The following is a 24,098-nucleotide window of genomic DNA, read 5'->3' as shown; positions in this document are numbered from 1 at the left end:
CAGGGAGCTGTGTCCCGTGCTGCTGGCATCCATGAAACAGGGCCCTGGGCTGTTAACATCGGGGCAAGCCTGAAATCTCAGCCCGTCACAGAGCACGGGGGATGCTCATGACTAGAAATCTGCTGAGCACAGCTGAGTCTCAGCCTCACACCAGCTACATGGGTCACCCATACTGCAGGTATCCATAGTGGCATCTCTTGCTCCTGTTCTGGCCCAGCCAGGCAAGAAGCACATCCTCAACCAGCCCAGGGACACAGCAGCTGGTAGGAGCAGCAGATGTGGGCCCTTGACTGGCTGGTCCCTGCTTCAGGCCGCGTTTTGGCCTCTTGGGCTCAAGCTCTCCCCTTTGCCCCGTTCCCTCGGTAGGAAGCTGGGCAGGGCAGGGCAGGGCAGGCAAGGAGAAACCAGGGCAAATCACCTCTGCTACCCTTCCCCAAAACCTTGTAGGAAACCTGCTCCTGGCTCCATAAAGGAGAGACCCACAAGCAGAACACACATGTGGAACTTTCCTTGGGGTGCTGCAAAGCATTGCTAGCTCCCAAGCAAGCCGCCTTTGAATGATGCACCCATCAAACTTAACCAGAGACCATAGGGAAGATCTAAGAATAGACTTGCAGTGCTGGCAGATAAAAAGGGTATCAGAGCCCCCCAGCTCAGGCTCCTACCCAGGATCAAGCACGTGCCTCAGCCCATCCACTCCTCCCTCCCCGGTGCAACAGAAGCAGGTCCCCACTTGACTATTTTTCCTCAAAAAGTTGTTTATTTAACTGTTTTTAATGTTATTTCGAGAAAAAAGAAATCCAAAATTTAGGTAACAAGAAAACCCCTGGTGTAAACTCAAAACTGATGTCAGAACCATGGATGAACGTGAACATCTGCTCCAACACAACGGACACCCAAGAACTTGTGCAGCTTCCTGCTGCTGGACTCTCCCAACACAGGGGATCTCCAGGCACCCCAGACACACAGATGCAGCCCCAGCCCTGCCTGCACTGCAGATCTGGAGTTAATGAAAGCCCCATGTGCTCTGCTGATGTCTTCCCAGCTACTCACCCCACCAGGGAGCAGGAGTTTTGAATCCCCAACTAAAATACAGGTACAAGTTTCTGGTCAATGAGGCGCTCAGATCCCCAGCTGCCCCCTCACTCAGGGCTCAGCATGTGCCTCCTTTCTCCTGCACTCAAGGGAGCAGATTCCAAACTAAAGGGATAAGAAATCCACCAACTCCCAGTGAATGCAGCTTGGGAAGCAGGGACGGATGGACAGGTGAAGAACAGACTTAACTGTCTTAAAAAGAGGCTATTTAGGAAAAATAAGCCAAGTGAGCTTTCAGTAACTATTTGGAACTATACACAGATGACATTCGCCTTAGAGACATCACACACATTGATAGATTTCCTGGCAAGAGCTCTTAACATGGTTAGTGACTACTGGATCTGCTCCAGAGCGAGCAGGCCCTGGAGTATCATTGTGAGGCGACGGGCAGGCCTGCTCAGCGTGTTGTGGGGCTCCACCTGCAGGAACTGGAAGAGCTTCTGCCGTACCTGGTTCATGACTGACCCCATGTGGTCTCGGGTGATAGGGTCGCTGTGGTCCAGATGCATCACCGCCTCCTCCAAGTAACTGAAGGAGAAAGACCAGGATGAGAACCAAACGCAGCACATGATCCCAATCCTATTCGGTTAATTTTAGGGCAGAAGATGCGCAATTCCGCTCCCCACTCACCCAAGCTCAGTGCAGCATGTTCAGCCATCAGAAAACAAATGTTCCTGACTCACAGCAGAGTCCACCTATCTCTCCTCCAACACGTAAGGGCAGCCTATAGCTTCCAGCCTGCAGTATGTGCCAGACAACCTGGCTGCCTGCGCTGAAGCCGGCACACTCACCTGCAAGCCAGAGCTCCTTGCAGTGCAGAAGGTGACACCTTGTCACAGCTCTGCAGGCATTTTCTTTAGTGCCTTTTTAGCATAAGCAGGATTAGTCACTTATTAATGACATTTTCTGTTGCCCAGAGGGGCTGCCCCATCCCTGGCAGTGTTCGAGGCCAGCTTGGATAGGGCTTGGAGCAACGTGGTCTAGTGGAAGGTGTCCCTGCCCATGGCAGGGCGTTGGAGCTGGATGAGCTTTAAAGTCCCTTCCAAACCAAACCAGCCTGGGATTAAACAGTAAAAATCCTCAGCAGTGAGTCTTGTTTTATGTAGGGATATATTTAAGGTCTTCTTCCAATACATCTATCAAGGAAGGGGTGTGGGAAAAAGAGGAACTTTACCAACGAGCTGTTCTGAAGTTCAAACAAGCCCTAAACCACAGCCTGGGCACAAGGCAATGCACTCACTGCGACAGGTCTGTGCTAAGAGACCAGCCTGAACTTAACAGCAGCAGCTTTAGCTCTGGTTACCAGCTCATCTGTAACTTAAAGCTCTTTTTCAGTTTTTCTAACTTGCTTTATGCGTGTTGTAAATTGAACTAGAAATTTGACATAAGTAATTTTTCCATACAAGCCATGGTCAAAACCTGCAGGTAATTTAACAAGTTAGGGGGGGTTAGGTAACAGGGGTTACTCATCCACTAAAAATGTTCATGGCAAGCATCAGCACAGTCACTGCTTTGTCACACAAGCTTTGCTTGGAGCATATAACAGACATTACTGCCAGTAGCTCCTGATGCCACCTCCCACTGAACGTGTCTGTCAGACACGACAAGAAACTGCCAACACAAAGCACAGCAACACGGTAAGAATTAAGGATAGAGCAAAGTTGCTCTAGATACTAACCTACCTAGGAAACATGGCACCATCCCTCCTTTTTGCCTCCACAGTGGATTTGTTGGTTAAAGGGGATTGCTGCACAGATTGTAAATACTCACAGACTACAATGCAGGAGGTAACAGCACCTACAGCTGGGTACCCCTTCCACTAACTATTGGGCAGCAAAGGTCTCCATGGCAATGCCTCCAGCTTTTCCCAAGTCACTACTGGTTGTTCACATGCCAGTAACAGGCTACAGAAGCTCCAGCTTTCATCAAAGCACCACCTTCCCCTTCCAGACAGTGAATTAAAAGCTACAGCCAAAATAGGTCTGCACAGGTTCAGACCCAGCGCCCTGATCATACTCACTTCAACTTCAGTTCCGTACGAGTACCCAAATCAGAGGAGAGTTGCTGAATGAGAGAGAGCAGCACAGGCTGGGACAGTGGGCATGGATGCTGCCCAAATACTTGCTCAGTATCCACAGTCTCACACACGTACAGAACAAGGTTGAGATCAGCTGCTGTTAGAGCCTGCAAGGAAAACACAGCTAGAAATATAGAGGAAACAGCAGGTACGTGAGGGACGCAGGACAGAGCAGAGACAGTCCTCTGCCTTGGGGCAGCTCAAAGGCTTGCCAACCTCCTCTGGGAGAACAATTCTCTGCAAACCCTGCTGTACATGCAAGCAGGAGTGTGTTCAGGCTCTTGGGAGACCCCTGTGTCACAGACACTGTACTAGGCTGAGCCAGCCAGAGGGGAGCAGGTTACAGTTAGCAGCATGGAATGGGGACATTTTTGCATCCTCTGTCAGCCATTAGCATGGCATTGCCATTATTTCCAGAGGAGTTTGTTGACAGCAGCTCAAACAGATCTGCCTACATATTCAAAGGCAAAGGCAAGGTTAGGCCTCAGCTGGTAGATCTGCCTCGAGAGGGTTATGAAGCTGTTGCTCTTCAGCGTGCACCATGTGCCACTGCTGATGGCAAAACATTCTGGCTTACTGGAGCTCTGACACTGTCCTGACAGGCCATGGACAGGGCAGAAAAATTTAACTGCCTGTCGTGGTTCAAGCCCAGCCGGCAACGTGGAACCACGCAGCCGCTCACTCACTCCCCACCCTCTTCCTTCCTCTCCCCGGCTCCCGGAGGTATGGGGAGGAGAATCAGAGGAATGTAACTCCCATGGGTTGAGATACCAGCACTCCAGTAACTAAGGTATAATACAAACCACTACTGCTACCAATAATAATGGTAAGAGGAATAACAAGGGGAGAGGACACAACTGCTCACCACCCGCTGACCGACACCCAGCCTGACCCGAGCAGCGATCTGGGCCTTCCGGGTAACTCTCCCCAGTTTATATGTGGTATAGAATACCCCTTTGGCCAGTTTAGGTCAGGTGTCCTGTCTCTGCTTCCTCCCGGCTTCCCCTCCTCCCTGGCAGAGCATGAGACTGAGAAAGTCCTTGGTCAGAGTAAACATTACTGAGCAACAACTAAAACCATCAGTGTTATCGGAATTGTTCCCAGACTGAAAGTCAAAAACACAGCACTGCACCAGCTACTAAGAAGGAGAAAAAAATGACTGCTGTAGCTGAACCCAGGACACTGCCACCAAATCATGCAATCTGCATGGCTCTGGCTCAACCTGCATGAGAATGCAACTGCACCCCTCAGTCTGCTGCCACGGGTCTTTTCAGACAACTCCCATATAAGTTGGTGTGGGATTATGTTCCCATCTCAAGGAGCCCTTTTCCTTCTTCTCCATTCCCGAGCAAGCAGCAATGCCCACTGCCAGGCAGCCTATGTACCTGCTGGAAGGCTTGGTTGAGGCGTCCCTGCTGGAGCAGCTGGAGAATGTGAGTTTGCTGAGACTGGAAATCCAAGTGAGTGGAAGGGACTGGAGTGCCAGCTGCTGAGCGCATTGCCTGGACGATGCTTGAGGTGACTGCTGCTTGCTGCTCCTTCATAGCCAGGCTCACTTCTTCTTTAATGACTCGCTGTACTTGGGCCAAAGTGGACTCCTGCATGCTAAAAAAACCCAAACCAAAACAAACAAACAAAAAAAAAAAACCAAACAAACCCCAAAGGCATTTCTGTAAATGAAGAACTGAGAGACAACACTGCACAAAGCTTGTCCTGGTGAGAAAGCACAGGCTTGCTTGCTTATTATAGCATGACTCCCAAACGGTTAATACAAGTGGCTCTGAGGCACAGGCATTGGAAACATGCTGCCAAGGAAGCCCTGTGGCTAACACCCAATGGCCCAGGGTACATGTGGAAGATGCTGGGATTCTGTGTGGGAAAGTGATGTTACAGGGAACTAAGTTTCTCATTACACAGCCATCTTTAATGGCTCTGGGTTACAAACAAGGCTAAACTATAGGTTAACCCCCAAACAGGCTCAGCACTCTAGATCTGTCAGATGCAGCTTTCTCACCTGTAGATGACACCTTCAGAATGAGAATACACTTTCACTGAGCCTGTGACTTCTCACAGAAGACCAGCTCACAGCACAGGCTTTATTGTTGTGTTACACCTTTCCCCTACGAAGAGCTGGATCCTCTGCTCTTACAAAGTGCACAAAGGATCAAACCTGCTCTACCACAGGTAAAATAGCAGGACTTCCCTGGGAGCAAGCATAGCCCATGCAAGACCAGAATTTCATCTGGTAGCCTTCCTGGCAAGTGTGGTCTGCTTCAAAGATCCCAATGTGCTCAGTCATATGTTCTAGTGGCTTAAAGTAGACAGGGGGATTCCGCCCTGCAGCTGGCCACCAGCCAACCTTAATGCCTGGCAACCTGCCACCAGCCTCATGGTGTGAAGGTGGTGAAGGCACCACTGGGATTACACCCTGGAACCGGGACAGCCAAGCATGAATTGCTGCAGAGCAGCTGGGAGGACAGAGTAGCCTGCAGAAACTGTTAGAATGTCTGAGGACATAGCGCTAAGAAGAAAGCCTTCTAAAAGGCTGTTTCCAACTGATCTCCAGGAAGTGTTCAGACTTAAGTGTGCTTATGGGCTTTCTTGTGTCCCTCTGTCCTCCATCATGCATGCGGGACTCTGTGAAAAGCAGGCCCTGAGCTCTGACATGCAGCATCAACACAGCTATGATCTTTGTTTTGTTCTCTACAGGACAACAGATACACCAGCCCATGTGCTTTACACCACTGTGCAGAGGCAATAAGCAGACCCACAGTACTTGTAGTGAATGGCTTGTTTCCACAACTAAGCAGGGGGAGGTTTTTGTCATGCACACGTGTACCTCTCACTGACACATCTTTCCGCAAGCCCAACTGCCAACTTACTTGCCCACAAAGATGCGCAGCTGATGTTCCACCTCAGCATGGACGCTGGCTGTGATAGAGGAAGCCAGCTGCTCCGTGGTGCTCTGGAAGGTGCTGGTGAGCTGTCGAAGCTGACTCAGCAGCAGGTCCTGGGCCTCCTGTTCTCGTACATTCTTGTTCTTCAAGTGAGCCTCAAACTGCTGGACATCTGCAACAAGCAGGGAGGAAGACATTTATGCCATCAATACCTGTAGAGATGTTCAGGGTAGAAATCCAGCTGCCAGGCTCTACATGTTGTCTAGCAGAAACAATTACTGGGCCCCTGTATGAGAACAGGAGAGAGGAGAACACACAAGCCTGGTTTGGGGCTGCGTAACAATAACCAAGAAACCCTGCCTCCAATTTCCCCATTACATGACATAGCCACAAAGCCACAAGTTCTCTCATGACAGACCTTTTCAGGTGCTCTTTGTTCAGGACAAGATAAAATACCCTCACTCCCACCTTTATTTCATTGACAGTGTGAGTTGTGATCTGCATTAGTGATGGAGTTCAATGCCAATGAAGAAAAGGGAGGAACATTTCTGACCAAAGAAAAATCATGTCTACAGGGATCAAAAAGCTATATTTTAAAACATTTTATGAACTGGTCTGATAAAAAGGGAGAAGAAGGCAAGCTCTATATACTTGTGGGAAACTTGTGAGGAAGAGGAAAGGGTGCAAAATAAAGAGCAGCTGGAGACACTCTGCAGATCCATGGGCAATACAAATTGCTGTGCTAGCACTAGCCAACTTCATATGCCCTCAGAAACCAGCTCTGCAGAGTAATACCTGCCAGGCCTCTCAGAAGGCCAAGGAACTGGATCCCAAGCCTCCTAACAGGAAAGATCTTCTCCAGTACATCAGTGCACAGTTTCCCTTACTTAAGGATATACTTCTCTTTCTTCCAGCCTGACCATGCCTGACACTGTTCAAACACTGTTTAACCTCTGATTATCCCCATACCCTTCTCTAAACCATCCTGAAGCCATTACCCCTCTGAAATGAGGACTTAGCTGCAGGACTGCAACCCACTCCATTATCATTTTCCTGATGGCAGGATGCCTCATCCTGACAGCTGGACTTTACTACTAAATAGATGAAGTCATAGATTCACATAATGAACCCAAGTGTTTTACTGCATGGGCTACAAAAAACAGAGGTGAACCTCTGTCCCAACTGCACCACTCACAAAAACCTCCTCACTTCCACTTCCCAAGTGTGAAATGGAAAACACAGATGGACTAAGAGGTTAAACAGTTACCAGTGAAACTCTGAAAGGCAAAGGCACGGGGCCAACTTGTTGTCAGCCACTAATGCAACGATATTGTGCAGAGAAAACTCAGAGATGGAAATCTACTCACATTCCTGCGTACCCTGCTTGAAGGTGTCATTAATCTGCTGGAACATGGACTGGCAGCTCTTCTCGAAGGCTGGCAACACGACACTCTGAAATGCTTCTCTGTAAGATGACTGGATTTGCCCCTGCAGAGTATCAGTCATAGTCCTCACAACAGCATCTGTAAGGTTCTTAACAAGCACACACAGAAGAGATTCCAGAAAATTAACAGCGTGCTGCAGACTAAACACTAGAGGTCTCTGTAACACACCCACACCAGAGAGGGACAGCTAAGTGTCAGAAGTGTGTATTTCCTCAGCTCTTTCCACAGCCAGAACATCTGGTTGCTGAGGGATTGCCTGAGAACATAATGATTCCCCTATAGTTCAGTTGTAGAGCAAGGGAAGCTGGCACAGTCAGGCATAGCTCCTTTCCCATTCCCCTACTTCCCTCCCATAAGCCACCATTATCTGCAAACTAAGGTAAGTAACAAGCTTCTGCTCCCTAAAAAATGTAGAAATGGAGAACATAGGGGAGAACAGAAGAGTCAGTCAAGTTTTCACTACTTGGCTGATTGAGCTGGCCTTAAAAAGCGCTGCTGTGGTGAGAATCTCTAGTCTAGTAAAAAATTAATAGCTTGGTAAATGAAAGAAAGGGCTAACGAGGCAAAGCAGGGAGGGGAGTATACAATGAGCTTGCTCTTCTGATGAGACCAGGAAGGAGCTCTGACCCCTCGCAGCTATACTGACCTTACCTGGAGATATAGGTGAGGGCAAGAGGTATGAGGAGTTGCTATCCAGGCAGGTGACAACTCAGTATTCCATAAAAAGCTACACTCTGGTTCTCCTTACCTTTGATTTCACTAGCTTGGCGATATTTTCTTTCAGTGTCCCCTCAACAGCAGTGAGCTTGGCAGCAATAGTGTTATTTAGCTGGCCAGCAATAGTGTCCATGCTCTTGGAAATGCCTAGACACAAGAAACATGTCACAGTTGCAGCTTAAAGCCTAGAGTCACACTTCAAAACCCAGAAAAAAAGAAAATGGAGTCAAACTCTTCTTGGATATGTCACAGCTAGGGGCAATGGTCACAGGCTCTGGTTTGGGAAGCTAAGGTTGGACATTAGGAGAGACTTTTTGCTAGGAAGGTATACTACAGCTCTGGGAGTCAGAGAGGCTGTGAAATCTCCAACCTTGAAAGTTTTCAAGACTTGCCCCAACAAAGTCACAGCTGACCTGATCTAGAATAGTGGGTAGCCCTGCTTCGAAGCAGGACACTAATGGCTGCAGAAGGCTTTCCCTCCAGCATTTCTTACATGGATGCTGCTAGTGTGTCAAGGAAGAGCAAAGATAAGTTACGTTTTCTCTAGTCAACTCCCAGCTTTTCCAAACTCATTACCCTCTTTTGCCTTCCTGCACTTAACAGACTCCAGAAGCTTTATGGATTACAGTGGCAGGCCAGACCTCACTCCCTGGAAAGGCATCCCCTCTGGCAGCCTCAAACCTTCCAAACCACAACTCCTCTTCTCACACAACAGAGCAGCTCGCAACAGTCTGAAAAGACTAGTCTTCATGTAACCGAACTCCTACTTCATTTCATGCCAACATGTACACAGCATGCTTTGAATCCCCATGGGACTTCCACCTTCAAAACCAAGGCAGCAAGACTCACACTGGGGTACAGTCTTCTTCATCTCCTCACGAACGGTCCTCTCCAGACGGTTACATACCACAGTGGAAAGGGATTGAGAGAGCTGCTGAGACAGATGCTCCTGGAGCTGCCCATTGCGCTGCTGTACTTCCGTCAGCAGTCGGTCTAGTCTTCTCTCTATTGAGAATGCGTGTTAAGGAGCACAAACAACAGATTTCCTCTCTACCATCAACACCCCTGTCCACAGTGATGGACACTAGCTTCACCTCCAGAGGCTCAGTAACAGCAAATTCACAGTTCTGGTGAAAGAAGGGTCTAATTAAACATTGCTCATGTGTTCCAGTAAACAACAGCATGCTGTTAAATAAATGATCAGGGTGAGAGAAGAGCTCTGGAAAGCATGATAAAAAATGCCAAATGGCTAAAGGAAGCTCAACAGCAGCATTCCCTACATATTGTGGGTTAACTTAGCTGCTCCTGTAGGCAGCTCAGCCCCTCGCTCACTCACCCCTCTGCAGTGGGATTCGAGAGACAACAGGAAGGGTAAAAGTAAGAAAGCTCATGGATTAAGACAAAGACAGTTTGATAGGTAAAGCAAAAGCCACACATGCAAGCCAAGCAACACAACAAATTCATTTACTGCTACTCATCACCGGCCGGTGTTCAGTCATCCAGAAGTGCTTCAACAGCGACTTGGGAAGACAAATTCCAGCACACCCCTCTTCTTCCTCCTCCTTTCCCACAGCTTCTACTGCTGAGCACAGTGTTGTAGGGTATGGGACATCTCTTTAGTCAGTTCAGGTCAGCCGTGTCTCTTCCCTACTTCTAACCCACCCCCAGCCTGCTCACTGGTGGAGCAGCATGAGAAACAGAGAAGGCCTTGAAAGGGATTAGCAATAGCCAAAACATCAGTGTTATCAATGTTGTTTTGGTCACAAATCCAAAACATATCATATGAGCTGCTATGAAGAAAATTAACTCCATCCCAGCCAAAACCAGGACACTCCAGAAAGTAAAAAGTCCCATATCCATAAAAAGCAAATGGGTAAAAATGTTTCTACAGCATAGAATTGGTGGCCATGAGCGATACAGTGCACAGGAGCAACCCAGGCTTAATCACACCATGATCTGGGTTGGAAAGGACCTTAAGATCATCTAGTTCCAGGCAGGGGCACCTCATACTAGACTATGTTGCCCAAGGTTGTGTCCAACATGGCCTTGAACACTGCCAGGGATGAAGCATTCACTACTTCTTTGAGCAGCCTGTTTCAGCACCTCACCACCCTCACAGCAAAGAACTTCTTCCTTATACCCAACCTGAACTTCCCCTGTTTCAGTTTAAACCCATCGCCCCATGTCCTGTTGCTACAGTCCCTGATGAAGAGTCCCTCTCTGGCATCCTTGTAGGCCCCCTTCAGATACTGGAAGGCTGCTATGAGGTCTCCATGCAGCTTGTCTTCTCCAGGCTGAACAGCCCCAATTTTCTTAGCCTATCAATAATAAAAGCTAGTTATACCTCATGAAGCAACCAGCTCCCTGAAGGAGCCAACATACAAACACTGAGATGCATGTCATCTTAAAAAACATGAAAGAAGAAAAAAAGTACGAAACCCAACCATCCAAAACAAACAGTGAAATGAATTCAGCTGCTGACAGAATTCAGTGCAGATAGGGAAAAATTATTCTAATATTAGAGTATAGCTCTAGACTCCCAACTTCAGTAGACGGCTATCTGAATTACCTCTGAAAATATCAGCCTAATGATGAGAAAGGAAAAACCAAGACTCATTAATAGAGAAAACAAAAATCATTGTCATGCCATAGAAGTTGAGTGGTTGCAGCCTGGAAACAGGCTAGTGCTGCTTAGTTTGGGGGACACAACCAAATTCAGTGCAGTAAAAGATGAAGGAACTCACTACTCGCCATACAACAAAAATAATTGGTATCAGGTTTGAAAACACCAAAATAAAGTACTTTTCAGACAACACATAAGGGACCTGTGGACCACCAGAAGTATATATGGGTACAGACAAGATAACTCTCTATTCAGCTATGCAGTATGGCAGTCAGATGCTATTTCAGGTGCAAGTACTGACACGCCTTAAAGAGAAAAATGAGGAAAGGATCATCCCATAATTACTGGCCGCTGCCTGACAGGCTAACATATTACGTGCACCTCTAGTCTACTCTGGCATTGCAGCACAGTCTTAATAGTAACAAGAAGATTTGGTAGCATGGAGAAGTGTCAGTTCTTCCCCATTCTGACTTTCTTGCCCTTTGGAAGGGACTGAGAGGAACTGAAACCGTTACACTGCAGGCAGGCAATTTTAGCGCACTGACGGCCTGTGCTACCAAAGTCCTTGAACTTTCTGAGCCTTCTACATGCCTCTAGCCTGCCCCACAGCCTTCCACTCCTTAGGTACAACCAACATTTGCACACAAGGATACGGCTCTGCTCCTGCTGGGAGTTAATCAGCCTCTCCATGTGGCCCATAACGTTGCTCTGAATAGTATTAATGTGATCCATGAGTCTTTGCACCAGATCCATCTGGTTCTGACGCAGCCAAGAGAGCTCCTGCTGTTGCCTCCTCAATATGCACATCACCTCCTCCTGGAACTCTGGTGTCATCTGTGTGAGGACAGGACAAGGATTCATTTCTAACAGGATCAGAAGGTGGTCAAGCTTTCCACTAGCTAAGTAACTCCTGTGCTAAGGACTGAAGTGTAACACACAAAGCAGAAAACAGAAAGCAGCTTAATGCCCACTTCTAAGGCTTTTGTCCCAGGAAATAAACTGATAAAGCAAGGTACACGAAGTCCCTGCATGGAATTCATAGATGGCTGCTTAGAATATCAACTGTTTAGATTCAAGACTTGCTTCAAACCTCTGGCAGCTAAAAGAAAACAGAAGAAAACAGATACTATTCACTTTTGGCCATGTATTAAGAGAATGTTTAGGCTTTCTAATGTAAATCATGTCCTTAAATACTTAGAAAAGTGCTGTGTAATCAGTAGAGTAAGAAGGAAGTTTCCTAGAGCACTTTTTCAGCTCTTATTTATGAATAACGAAACAACTGGAGAAATACACGTTTATTGTTTGTATCTTTTCACCTGCTCAAAATATCTAAAGGAGGCAAATGCACCAGAGCAGTTTAGGAAGTGTACACAACTCAGAGCACTTTCTGCCAGATATGAGGGTATCATCAACAGGGTTAAGAAATTCTGACAGGCCAGTACCACTGTGAACCTTATTTTTCTGGGAACAGTTTATCCTGCTGCCAGTGCACGTGAGTCATCTCTGCAGGGAAGAGGGAATGAGTGGTAGTGTCTTAGATGATATCAGGCATTTCTGTGTTCTCACAAGCTATGCAGAGGTGAGAAGGGAGCCACCTGCCTGGATAGCACTGAGCAGCTCCTTCACTGCCAGAGAGCAGAGCAATGCCAAGCCTGGCACAGCTCCATCTCAGCCTGCTGGGGCACATCAGGGGCCTACAGGGCTTCAAGGAACTGGGATGAACTTTGTCTCAGGTCTCTAGTAGGATAGCAAATAGAGCTGAAGCATCATGCCCCTGGGACAGACTCAGAGCAGCTTTGACTCACCAGGTTGTTAGATGATCTTGGTGACTGGTTCACATCCCTGGAAATAAAAAGAGAGAAAGTAGTAATCCAATTACATCAATTAACTGCCCTTATTAGCCAAGTCTTCTGCCAACATAGATCACACATTTTACAGTTGCTTTAGCTTCTACACTCTAGCTTATACTTCTATACTTCTGCTTGCCCAATATCACACGAAGAGTTGAGGGGAAAGTGATGAAATCCCAGTCCTTACAGCACTGACACTCCATCATTTGCACTATCCACAGGCCCTGAAGTTCCTTACAGACCGGTCCCTTTGCAGGGAGGAGCTTTAAACTAAGGCTTAATGAGGACTGTTATAACACAAAATGCATGCTGATTTTTCAGTTTTGTTGAAATTCAAAGCCAGAAAAGGCTTTGCCAAACAGCTTTTGAAGGTCTCCTGATCAAGTGCCCATTTGTTAAATATAGAATTAATGAGCTTCAAATCATCTAGAATGATTCTAGCTCTGAAGAAGAAACTATTGATGCACTCCAGTATATACAGCAAAGAAAAACACTAAACTAATCCACTAATATTTCATGCCTCCATCAAAGTCACACATCTATGAATACTCAAATGCTACCAGAAGGCAAGTAAACATTCGTTGTTCCCAGACAGTCTCCATTCAGCAACCTTTAAGGGAGTGAGGCAGGAAAAATGAAAGTCACTTCAGGGGCTAAGAGTTTCTGGGTGTCACAGCACAGGATCACAGACAAGAAATTTAATGCCATAGCCCACCTTTGTTGTAATCTGCACAGCTAGAGATCCAAACCATGGAACACAATAAAAGGAGAGCATCCTGTGCTGCTCTCCTCACATTAATGCAGACACCTTGGTCCAACTTGCCAAGGGCAGACCCTTCCAGTCACCAGTTTTCAGTTACAAAACATTCATATGGGCATGTTGAGAAATACACTAAAGCAGTAAGCAGATAACAAATGACAGATATTGCTGAACAAGGGCACTGTGCCAGTGTTCAGAAAGCAATTAGAAGTGGAGGCCATGTGCAGGTATACTCACACCCTGGGTGGTAGTCAGTGTCTGAGTAACCAGCAACACCTTCTGTGGTGTTACTGCCATTTGTAAAACAGGGTGATGGTTGGGAGCACTTGGCCATTGCCCAGCCTCAGACCCTGGCCTTGCTGCTAATGACTAATCAGGTTGTGGCCCTGCACAGCTGGTCCCACAGCCACATGTCTTCTGGCAAACCCAGTGTACCTGTCATCTTTCTTGCCCTTCCGCTTTAGCTTTGGAGAAGCTTGTGGGGATGTCTTGGCTTTCCAGTCCTTCACAGGCAGCCTTTGTGTAGATGCTTTGGCACCAAATCCACCTGATGTAGAAGCCAAGCTTGCAACTTCATCATCATGGTCACTAGAAAGGAACAGCAGGAGAGAGAACATCGCTTGCAATACTGGACAGAGTTAGCCTTCACTAATAGGAGGGATTTACACTCTGCTCTTCATCCACATGTGGGCAGTCACACAGCTAAGCAGCTCTCCATTTGTTCTTTAACAGAGAGATGTCCACAGAGCTCAGCATGTGCTGCTCTGTTCTGATTCAGGCCTGCTCAGGCTGAGCTCAAGTGCTGTATTACAAGACTTTCATGTGCATTTGGGTCAACTGTGGTTGAGACAGTTTGGGGAAACACCACCTGTTCTTACTGCATACACACACAAGGATGTGACACTGGCCAAGCACATAGCATATCCTTACAGACAGAAAGCACTTCACACAGCAAGTATTGCAGGAACAGAGGAAAATCAGGTTGAGTCTAGGAAGTACGTGATCCTCAGTACCTTGGAGTCTTACAGCTGCTGACCAGCCATCCAATACAGGCTGCTTGCGTCAGTCTGAATTTCAGTGTGGCATATGAATGAACTCTCAGCCGCCAAACAGGGCTGACCTTGCCCCATGGAGCTTTAGGGTGGCTCATCAGTGAGAAAAGGTGTCAAAAGCACGAAATTCCCCCTTTACTTTGCTCTCATGAGACCTCACCTGAAGTACTGTGTTTAGCCCTGGGGCCCCCAACATAAAAGGGATGTGGAGTAAGTCCAGAGGAGGCCATGAAGATTATCCAAGGACTGAAGCACCTCTGCCATGGAGACAAGCTGAGAGGGCTGGGCTTGTTCAGCCTGGAGAAGAGAAGGCTCCAGGGAGACCTTAGAGCAGCTCCAGTGCCTAAAGGGGCTACAAGAAAGCTGAAGAGGGGCTTTTAACAAGGACCTGCCGGGACAGGACAAGGGGGAATGGTTTTAATATTTAAAGCCTTTTTAATGGCTTTAAGAGGGGAGATTGAGATGAGATCTGAGGAAGAAGTTCTTCCCTGTGAGGGTGCTGAGGCCCTGGCACAGGTTGCTCAGAGAAGCTGTGGCTGCCCCATCCCTGGCAGTGTTCAAGGCCAGCTTGGACGGGGCTTGGAGCAACCTGCTCTAATGGAAGGTGTCGCTGCCTGCAGCAGGGGGTTGGAACTGGATAAGCTTTAAAGCCCCTTCCAACCCAGACAAGTCTACAATTCTATGAAACTAACTCCTGATATACCCTCCCTACCTTATCTAAGGCACAGTATTTGGAAACTGATCCTTCAATACATTTTCACTGGTAATTAAACCAAGCTTGGTACATGCTTTTTGAAGCAACACAGTCAAATCTTTCTCTGCAGAGAGTAAACTGGACAGTGCCCAGAGGCTGATCTCTTTGTTGAGCAGCTGAAGTCATCAGAACATTACAGAAGCTGGACTGCATAGACACATGAAGTCAGGAAACAAAGCAAAGACATTCACCCCACATGTGAAGGCTCGCTGCGGACAGAAGCACGAATGTAGCCTGAACTGAGTCCATGCAGGGCGAGAGAGGGGGCTAGGCACTCTGGTACCTTTGTTCTGCACTAGCATCCTGGCTGTCATGCTGCAGCAGGTGGTAGCTGTGTCGATGATAGGAAGAAGTCTTGTGCTTTTCTTCAACCTCATCCCTTGGGCTGGAGGAGGAAAAAAATACCATCATGAATGTCTCTTTCAGCTTGGATATTTGCTCACTTCACCTCTCCTGAGAAATCCTGACAGAAGGTCTAAACCAGCCAAAATCCCACATCTATCTGCACAGATATAGAAAGCAGCAGGTGCTATGTAGAGCCACTAAACACTCCAATTTCTCCAGTTGTTTTTCTGGGGGCCTTCAGAAGGGAGAAGCAGCTCAGCTATGCTTCAGGCACTAACCAAGAACAATCTCCCAACAGATGTTCATGCAAGACAGGTAAGCCACTACTCCAAGTGGGCAGTACAGAGCACTTCAGTGAACAGCATTGTCTTGGGTTTGTCTTTCCTCAAGGAATACTGATCTCTGGGGCAAAAATCAGTGCTTCCCAGTTCTTTCAAGTGTCTTGACTAAGTGTGTGAATTACATGGTTTAGGTTTACCAGACAGAATTGCAACAGTGATTCCAGTCTCAGTTTCATAAGGATTTTGAAAGCAAATGGCATGTTCTTCTAAGCTGTAAACGAGGTCTATGTGAAATCAATTGCAGGAAGATCTTTAGACAGAAGTAAGCAGTTACTTTCACATAGGTGGCTGCCCCATCCCTGGCAGTGTTCAAGGCCAGGCTGGACAGGGCTTGGAGCAACCTGATCTAGTGGAAGGTGTCCCTGCCCATGGCAGGGCATTGGAACCAGATTAACTTTAAGGTCCCTTCTAACCCAAACCATTCTAGGATTTTCTATGATCCTATGACTTTACTGAGCTGTAATGTAAAAAACAACACCAACCAACCAGCCAACCTATGAAAACCAACCAGAAATCTCTCAGATCCAGAGATATCTCATCTGATATTCTGATATGAGGAGTCATGAAAAATTCAAAGACAGAGTGCAAACTCCTATATTTTCTCAACTTTAAATTAAGAGCAAAAGCACTGTGTAGAGACACAGCCTCCGTGCTCTCCCCAGAGCTGTCAGAACTGTTCCCTGAAGCAGAATCCTCAAGTGTGGAGGCACAAAGCAAGGCCTTTCTATTGCAAATCTGATGGGAGGGAACAGCCCTGGGTAGTTTCAGGGACAACACTGATGCTCTCAGCCTGCTAGTCCTGTTGAAAAGAAGGGTGTTTGCACACAGCCTTGGCCTAGACACTTTGGAGATGCCAGGTGTCTCCTGCTGCTCCTGTCGCACTACAAGACAGGGACATGAATTCTGTGATGAATCCTAGCACTGCTCCAGTGCCACAGTTTGCTCCTGGTAAGCAACGAGATGTTGCACCATTCTGCATGCCTGCTGCATAGAGACATCACCATTCATTTCTGACTTTTAAAGTACTTTATTTATAATGCCAGCTGCACTGAGCCAATCCTGGAAGAAAGATGTACAATTAACCTGCAATCAAATCTGGCAATCAGTTATGTGTGAATTGATTCCTTTCAACAAAAACACCTGGGGCAGAATATAGCTTGTACTGGGTTTTATTAAAAAAAAAAAAAAAAAAAAAATCCCATCTCAAGTCTCTATTCCAGGGTGAACATGAAAGCCAATAAAGCAGACTTTTCACCTTGTTAACAGAGTTCCTTTATGCTACAAGGAGTATTGGAGAAGACAAACTATTAGAGCTTGCCTAGGAAGTTCAGGACACAGCATACACAGACCAAGCACATAGGAAGGCTGAATTATCAGATCCCTTAAGGAAAGGAGGGATGGAGAACAGCTCTGGTTTAACCTCAGCATAAGAGCTTTCCACTAAGCTAGCGATTTGGCAAGTGCAAAGAAATTGCCCCAAGCAAGATAAACGCAAGCGATTACCTGTCTGCCATGGTGTTCCTGGTTTCTCTGGTTATGTCAGGAGCTGCTGGCCATGGCTGACTCACAACACTGTCAGAAGATGCATTTTCCTGAGTTAAAGCAGTCTCCAGTAATGATGGAGCATTCAGCCTGTCCACCTCCACTGGAGGCATGTCCAACGAGTGCTGGCTATGCTCGGAATTGTGCCGGGTGCCTGGAGACAGCAAATGCAAGGCTGAGGCAGCGGATGCCATACTGTCTGCGTGATGGCTGGGCTCCAGCACCTCTACAGGAAGCCCAGAGGGAGCTGCCGCAAAGCTGCGTTGCAAGGTCTCGGAAGCAATCTCAGGAATATCCTGGGACATGACTGTGGAAGCAGAGGAAATGACGTCTGGTGAGCGCTCACGGGTGGGAGAAGCCTGGGGCATCACCAAAGGCTCCACCTCCTGCAGTTCCAGTGCTAGAGAAGGGTTTCCCGGTGGGACCTGAACACGAAAATCAAACAAAAGCCTTCAGGATAATGTGAAGACAGCCCAAGAGCCTCTAGTACCTTACAGCAACCACCCCTGGAAACAGCCAGTTGTACCCTTTCCTCACATGATCTCTGTGCTCCCACTGTTTGTCAGATGGAGAAAGGCCCCAAGACTTGTAACAGGCTCTCAGCTGGGCTAACACCACACTTAACCAATGTTAGTCTGAACACACCTTCAAAAGAAAATCGAACACCAGTTCAACTTCCCTGCTCTGCTCCAGGATCCCTTCTCTTCGAGGGGAAAAGTTAGTTTTAACACTGAGTATCTCCTGGACTAAAAAGCTTATGTCAATTTCAAGCTTTGGTCATAACCTGTTTTACATCATACCTGAAAACGAAGATTTAGGAATAGGAAATGATTGTTTCAGACTTGTCAGACCAACAAGGAGTAAGACAGTGCTTTCCAGGTAGCACTGTCTCCTAACACAAAGGCTGACCACATCCAACCATTGCGACAGTGACAGCAAAAGCTAGAGCTGTCTCTAGTTTTCAGAGAAATACTGTTTTACATGACAACAAGGTCCATTAACATGGGTAAACCTGCCAGCAGCTATGTTCCAGAGGGCAGACTCTGGGCCTTTTAATATCCAAGGAAGTGTACTTTCAGCTTGCATAGGCCCAGAGAGAGAGATCCCTTGTCCTAGGAGAAGACTAAAAGGAGCCTTACTGGAATAGCTGCCTTTGGTGTCAGCTTGTCAGAAAGGCCTGGGATAAGAACTGAATGGCTCCTAGGACTAGTCTGGAGACCGCTGCTACTGCTACTCAGTGTGAGGCTGGTGTCCAGCTGCATCTTGGGGCTCACAGTCAAGTCTTCTGATGGCCTGCAGGAAAAAGACACAAATGAATCAAGCAGGCCAACCTAATGGTACAGATCTGCATCAGACACTCAAGGTGAGGAAATGGAATCCACAAGTGAATGGAGGAGCCCAACCCAAACAGCAGGAGTGTTGTCCAAGCTCTTGCTCCTTCCACCATGGTCAGCTACTCCCTGTTGACTAGCACCTGCAACTCCTAGTGCCCAATGAGATACTGGGTAGAAATAAACAAGCAAAAGGAAGAGGAAAAAAAACAACAAAACCAAAAACCCACAACGGGGAGGATCGCAATCTCTTCAAATTCAAGGTGTCAGTGGAAGAAGGGACCAGATATATCTTCAGTGCCCACTGTATGGAGTCTAGGGAGAATCAGGACATTATGGGATAGGTACTTGTCCTTTTCCCAGCCCCTGGAGGTGAAATTTTCACCTGGTATGCAGCCCAACCCACTGCAACACTAGTAAGGTTCTCCTAACAGCCCCAATTATCTCCCTGTCCTTGGCGGCTGCATGTGCTCTTACCTGTAAAAAACCAGCCCTTTGGGAGAAGCATGTAAAGCAACAAAACTGAGATGCAATAAGAGAATCTTTCTGAGGCACAAATGAAACACTATTGTTGGCCCCTTGGATGACAACAGGCATGCTCCAAGCTGCACTAGAGATGCAAACAATGGCCTCTGTAGCGATGCTGGGACTCAGGCCAGTTTCTAACTCAGGTTAGTCTCCTCTACAAGACGCACTACAGCTCTGTGCCACCCTGAAGGGCTGTAACAGTTCAGCTGCAGATATATTATTTAATACACATGCTATTTACCTGGGCATAGAGGCATCTGTGACAGAAGTGCTACTCATGGCTGTGACTGTAGTCAGGGAACTGACAGTGCTGCCTTGAGATACAGCAACCTAGAAGAGAACACAGTAGTTAGGGTGTGACAGAAGAGTTCAAGAGAACTTTGCCTGAGGATGCTGGCTCCAGAACTCCTAAAGAGTCTCTGGTGAAGAGGGAATAGAAAAAACAATAGGTCAAGTGGTACTGTTAGAGTGCTCAGGTGCTGGTCGAAGGCAAGCCTCAACACACCAATCACATGAACCACGACTGCTGTTATTGAGGAACGGCTCTCCCAAAAGTGGCATTCTGCATGGCTCTGCACCAGACTCCCATTTTGTTCTTTGAGCCTAGACTGCTCTGCCCAGGTCTAGTGAGGCCAGAGCCTGTACAGAGTTTAGGTCCTGCACTGCTGATACATGGAAGCAGAATGCTCTTCTCACCATCTGTGAAGAGCACAGTGGGACATGCTGGCCCCCACTGCTGCTTCTGGCTACCAGAAAACACCTACAGAGAGCAGAGAAGTATTCAGCTGGGGAAAGCTGGAGTGGCCAAGCTACTTAGGCTTGACAGTGCTCAGGGCAGAGCGCACAGATTGAGCTAAATTAAAGGCTGTGTCAACCCTACAGTGCTACTGGGTGCTGGTGCCAGCTGGAAAAAGCCTGCCATGAAACAGGTAGCAGTGAAAAGCCAGGTTTAAACTGAACAGTTACACTGTCAAAACTGAAGAGTGAGCTGCTCCTTGCAGCAAAGAATATGTGCAATCATCACTCCAGCAACGACTTCTCTCCTCCCTTGGGACATCTTTGCATTGGGAAGGATACCCACCCACAGGTACAAAATTAACTCCTGCACTCAGCAACTTTGCCAGCAACAGCAAAACCTTTAAGAGGAGTTTAATTTATTCTTTACTCCCCAAGATGTCACCAGGGTGGTCTCTCATTGGTCAACGCAGCATGAACGCCCTTTCTATGTATCTCCATGTGCCATCTGTCCTCATTCAGGCTCCTCCAATACATGTTCCAGCTGTGGTGACAACCATGGTGTCCTCCCTTGGAGGGGGAAGCCCTGCCTTAGGATGTGTACCTGCATTGCTCCTCACAAGCACTCTCCTGCTTCCCTGTAAGAACAGTAGCAGCACACCAAGTAACTGCTGACAGTTAATTTCTCACAAAAAGGCAGAGAAACTCCAAAGAGCACAGATTCTCACCAGTGGAATCCACACCTTGCTATTAACATGCAGATCACTTTTCTTAAATTAAAAAGTGTTTTTCAAAGTGCATCCTTTATGTCTACTCCCATTCTAAAAGCACACAGAGAAAACTCTACAGTCACAAATTCAGTACAGAGGCACAAAGGCAGGTTATGAAGCAAGAACATCTGAGTGGCTTTAAGACTAACATGACACTTGGGTGCAGAATGGTCAAGAAACAGCAAGCTCCTGCACTTCCACTTGTTGGAATATTCAAGAAGGGCAGCAGAAACCTGTGCTGAGTTAGACAGATGCACACCGTCACCACCAGACAGCCTCTAGAAATGCCCAGCAGGGCCCAACAGTGTGTGCTTCAGCACTGCTGGCCACACATATGTGACAGGGCATTAGCTCTTCACCAAGACACTTTGCTATCCTTTGCAGAGATCTCTAAATCCCAAGGAATGCTCCACAGGCTTCCTGCTACTGAAATCCCTGGTACAACCACAGATGACTTGCCTTCTGTACAAGCTAAAGCCTGTAGCGTTAAGAGTCAAAAAACCCTACTGAGTGGCTGGATCAATGCTTTGCAGATCTCAGGCAGATGTTACAGTCCCATCTACCTACCTGATCATTTCAGACATGCATTTCCACAGGATCCCATCAGACAGGATGTGCAGAGATGGCATATTTTCTATTATATCACAACCCCAAACAAGACATGCAAACCAATAAGAGCAGTCTGCCAGCTTAGACACAGTTATTTAATAAACTCATATTTCTACACCACACAGCTACATCAGCAGGTTTGCAGCTGAACACAGCACTCACAACACAAGCTTAGGCTAGCTTAGCATTTTAGACATGCCAACATGTCTTTACTCAGTTTGGTTACATGCACAGAGTTTCCTGCATGCTCTGCATTCAGTTGACATAGCCTATCAGAGTCATTGCAGCCTAGAAAAAGTTCCCAAAAACATCAAAATCCAAACCCACCCCTTGTACCACCACCAGCAGTTCTGATTTCTGGTTACCTGTTGAAGCGATGTACTCGGTGTCATGAATGCATCTGGAGTCATCAGCTTAGGTTTGGCATCATTTGAGAGAGAAAGGAAGTCTGCTGGCACAGGCAGATCAGCAATGTGTCGCAGGTCTGGTTGAGAGCCATGCACTGATCCTTTTTCTGATCCCAGCTCTTCTGTGCTTAGATCAGCCATGTGGTCTGGAAAGGCTTCCAAGGGAGAAATACAAACCAATTTACAGGATCTTCCCCCAAAAGCTAAAGCTTTAATTCCAGAAGTATGAACTTACACCATTATCAGACATACTTGATTCCAAAAAGAACAAGCAAAAAGACCCTGCAACATCCTAATCAAATCCTGTGTTATGCTTACTCTTTGTATGCTGAAGAGTGGATTTTATCAGGCTTTGATAATAAGAGGTCCAAGCTTCCTTTCTTCCCTAAATGCAAGGCCAGTTTAACAGCCACATCCCAGAATGGTGAATGAACTGAGAGAGCACACTACACATTGCCCAGTCCCCTCTGCTCCCAGAGCTCTGGTGTCACTCTAGTCTCTTCCACCTGACAAGAGACAAACGTCAAGTTGCTGGCATAAGTGCAAAATCACCTAGGAAGGTGCACTCAAGCATGGACAAAGCATTAGCACTCCTAGCCTAACATGTCCCCATGCTCCATCCTCACATGTTGTTTAATCAAGGACTGTGCTTCACAACTAGTTCATATTCAGAACCCTTTACGCAATGACAAACACTATTTAAAAGAGGCACCCAAAGCTGCCTCTCTCCTCTCCAACAACAACCTTTAAAGGCTCAAAGATAAATTTAACACAAATCCTCACCAAATTCTTCTTGAGAGCCATGGGAAGGCATGGATGCATTCGTGTCAGGGCTATGAAGAGGCTGAAATCTAATCTGCACATCCTGTAGAGCCCTGAAAAAGAAACAGGCATCTCTGATTAGTTTATGAATCACCAAAGGAAGTCGAAAGCTTAGAAGATTTCTCTTCATGGAACTGATTCTCTTGGAATATGCCTTTAGTGTCTTCTGCCTCTGACAGAAGTAATGGAAGCTGATCCTCGTCAGCTGCGTCACCAAGTTGTTCTGGTGCCCAGGGTATTAAAGAGATGTTTCCCAGCACTTACGCATGAACACAACTCTTAAGTCACTGTGTACTCATGATGACAAAAATACTAGGTTGCCATAGCATCATGCAAGGCTACTTCTTGGTAATGACATGCTAAACACACCACTAGACGTTTCTATGGGGCCAAGTAGTTTTTGTTATGAACAAAAGGAATTAGTAAGTTAAATTTCTACAAGTCAGTGAGGGGTTAGGAGAACCACACAACTGCCCATGGTAGCTGCTACACATACTCACTTGGTGTGCACACAGAAGAGTTTTATCAGCACGCCTGCTGCTGATTCAACAGCCCCAGCTCCCTGAGCACCTTCTGGAAGTGAGACAAAAGTTAAACAGGAAGTTGGATGGAAACTGTAGACAAAGTACTAGGAAAACATTACAGCAAGTAGAAGCAGCAGTAGAGCACCAGCACAATACAGCTTCCTCACATTTCCACTTCAGAAGTGATTCACCCTGTTAAGGTAAAGTATATCCTGCACTCCTGTTACTTTTCAATGTGAGAGCATTCAAGTTTGCTCTAATCCAGCCAAGTTTCAAGAAAGATAAAAAAAAAAAGAATGGATACCTCACTAGTTAAGAGGAGAGGTCTGGAACTGCCAGCAACTTGTTCTGGCTGTTGAAGTGACTGGTTGGACATATATTAAGAGAGACACACTAGCTTATGTCAGACAGAAGTTCAGACTAGGGCTCAGCCATCCTTTGCTGGCTGCAAACAACTGTGGTTATGAAAAGCTCTGCAATAACTTCACATCAGCACTTCACTGTCAACATCTACTCCACACCAGCACCAGTCTCACTGCTAAGAAAGCTGTGTAGAAACATAAACCCCATGAAAAAAATTAACTGCACTCTTATGTAAGTTGTCCTCATCATGTAAGCACAAATCAGGGACCTGAAGTTTTGGTCCCAATCTGCTCCTGACTCACTGCTTGTATCAGTCATTTTTACTTCTGCATTTCAGAGACATATGGCACCAATATTGTTAACGCCATGAATTAACTATTACATATAATAACAGACATAGGGAAGCACACAGAACCAACTAGGTTGGAAAAGATTCTCTAGGTTGGAAAAGGTGGAATTGATTCTCTTGAAATATGCTTTTAATGTTTAGCATCAAACCATTCACCAGCAC

The 24,098-nt window shown here is 46.8% G+C and overlaps 1 protein-coding gene across 1 annotated transcript in view; it reads right to left on the bottom strand.

Moving 5' to 3' along the window:
* Positions 1-1,427: 1,427 nt before the first annotated feature.
* Positions 1,428-24,098, bottom strand: part of EDC4 (enhancer of mRNA decapping 4) — a gene marked incomplete at its 5' end in the record, with an annotated part of 35,064 nt that continues 12,393 nt past the window's right edge. The window contains 16 exons of the mRNA XM_010017734.1: positions 1,428-1,623; positions 3,116-3,279; positions 4,558-4,777; positions 6,055-6,241; positions 7,437-7,602; positions 8,263-8,378; positions 9,081-9,236; positions 11,508-11,688; positions 12,660-12,696; positions 15,554-15,655; positions 17,460-17,923; positions 18,638-18,791; positions 19,599-19,687; positions 21,837-22,033; positions 22,662-22,753; positions 23,201-23,273. Of these exons, the coding sequence (XP_010016036.1) occupies positions 1,428-1,623; positions 3,116-3,279; positions 4,558-4,777; positions 6,055-6,241; positions 7,437-7,602; positions 8,263-8,378; positions 9,081-9,236; positions 11,508-11,688; positions 12,660-12,696; positions 15,554-15,655; positions 17,460-17,923; positions 18,638-18,791; positions 19,599-19,687; positions 21,837-22,033; positions 22,662-22,753; positions 23,201-23,273 (2,594 nt within the window). The remainder of the gene's footprint in view (positions 1,624-3,115; positions 3,280-4,557; positions 4,778-6,054; positions 6,242-7,436; positions 7,603-8,262; positions 8,379-9,080; positions 9,237-11,507; positions 11,689-12,659; positions 12,697-15,553; positions 15,656-17,459; positions 17,924-18,637; positions 18,792-19,598; positions 19,688-21,836; positions 22,034-22,661; positions 22,754-23,200; positions 23,274-24,098) is intronic.

The sequence above is a fragment of the Nestor notabilis genome, unplaced genomic scaffold (genome assembly GCF_000696875.1).
Source record: "Nestor notabilis isolate BGI_N333 unplaced genomic scaffold, ASM69687v1 scaffold12267, whole genome shotgun sequence".
NCBI lineage: Eukaryota > Metazoa > Chordata > Aves > Psittaciformes > Psittacidae > Nestor > Nestor notabilis.
The sequence above is the reverse complement of the archived record's forward strand: the minus strand, read 5'-3'. Positions and strand labels throughout refer to the sequence as shown.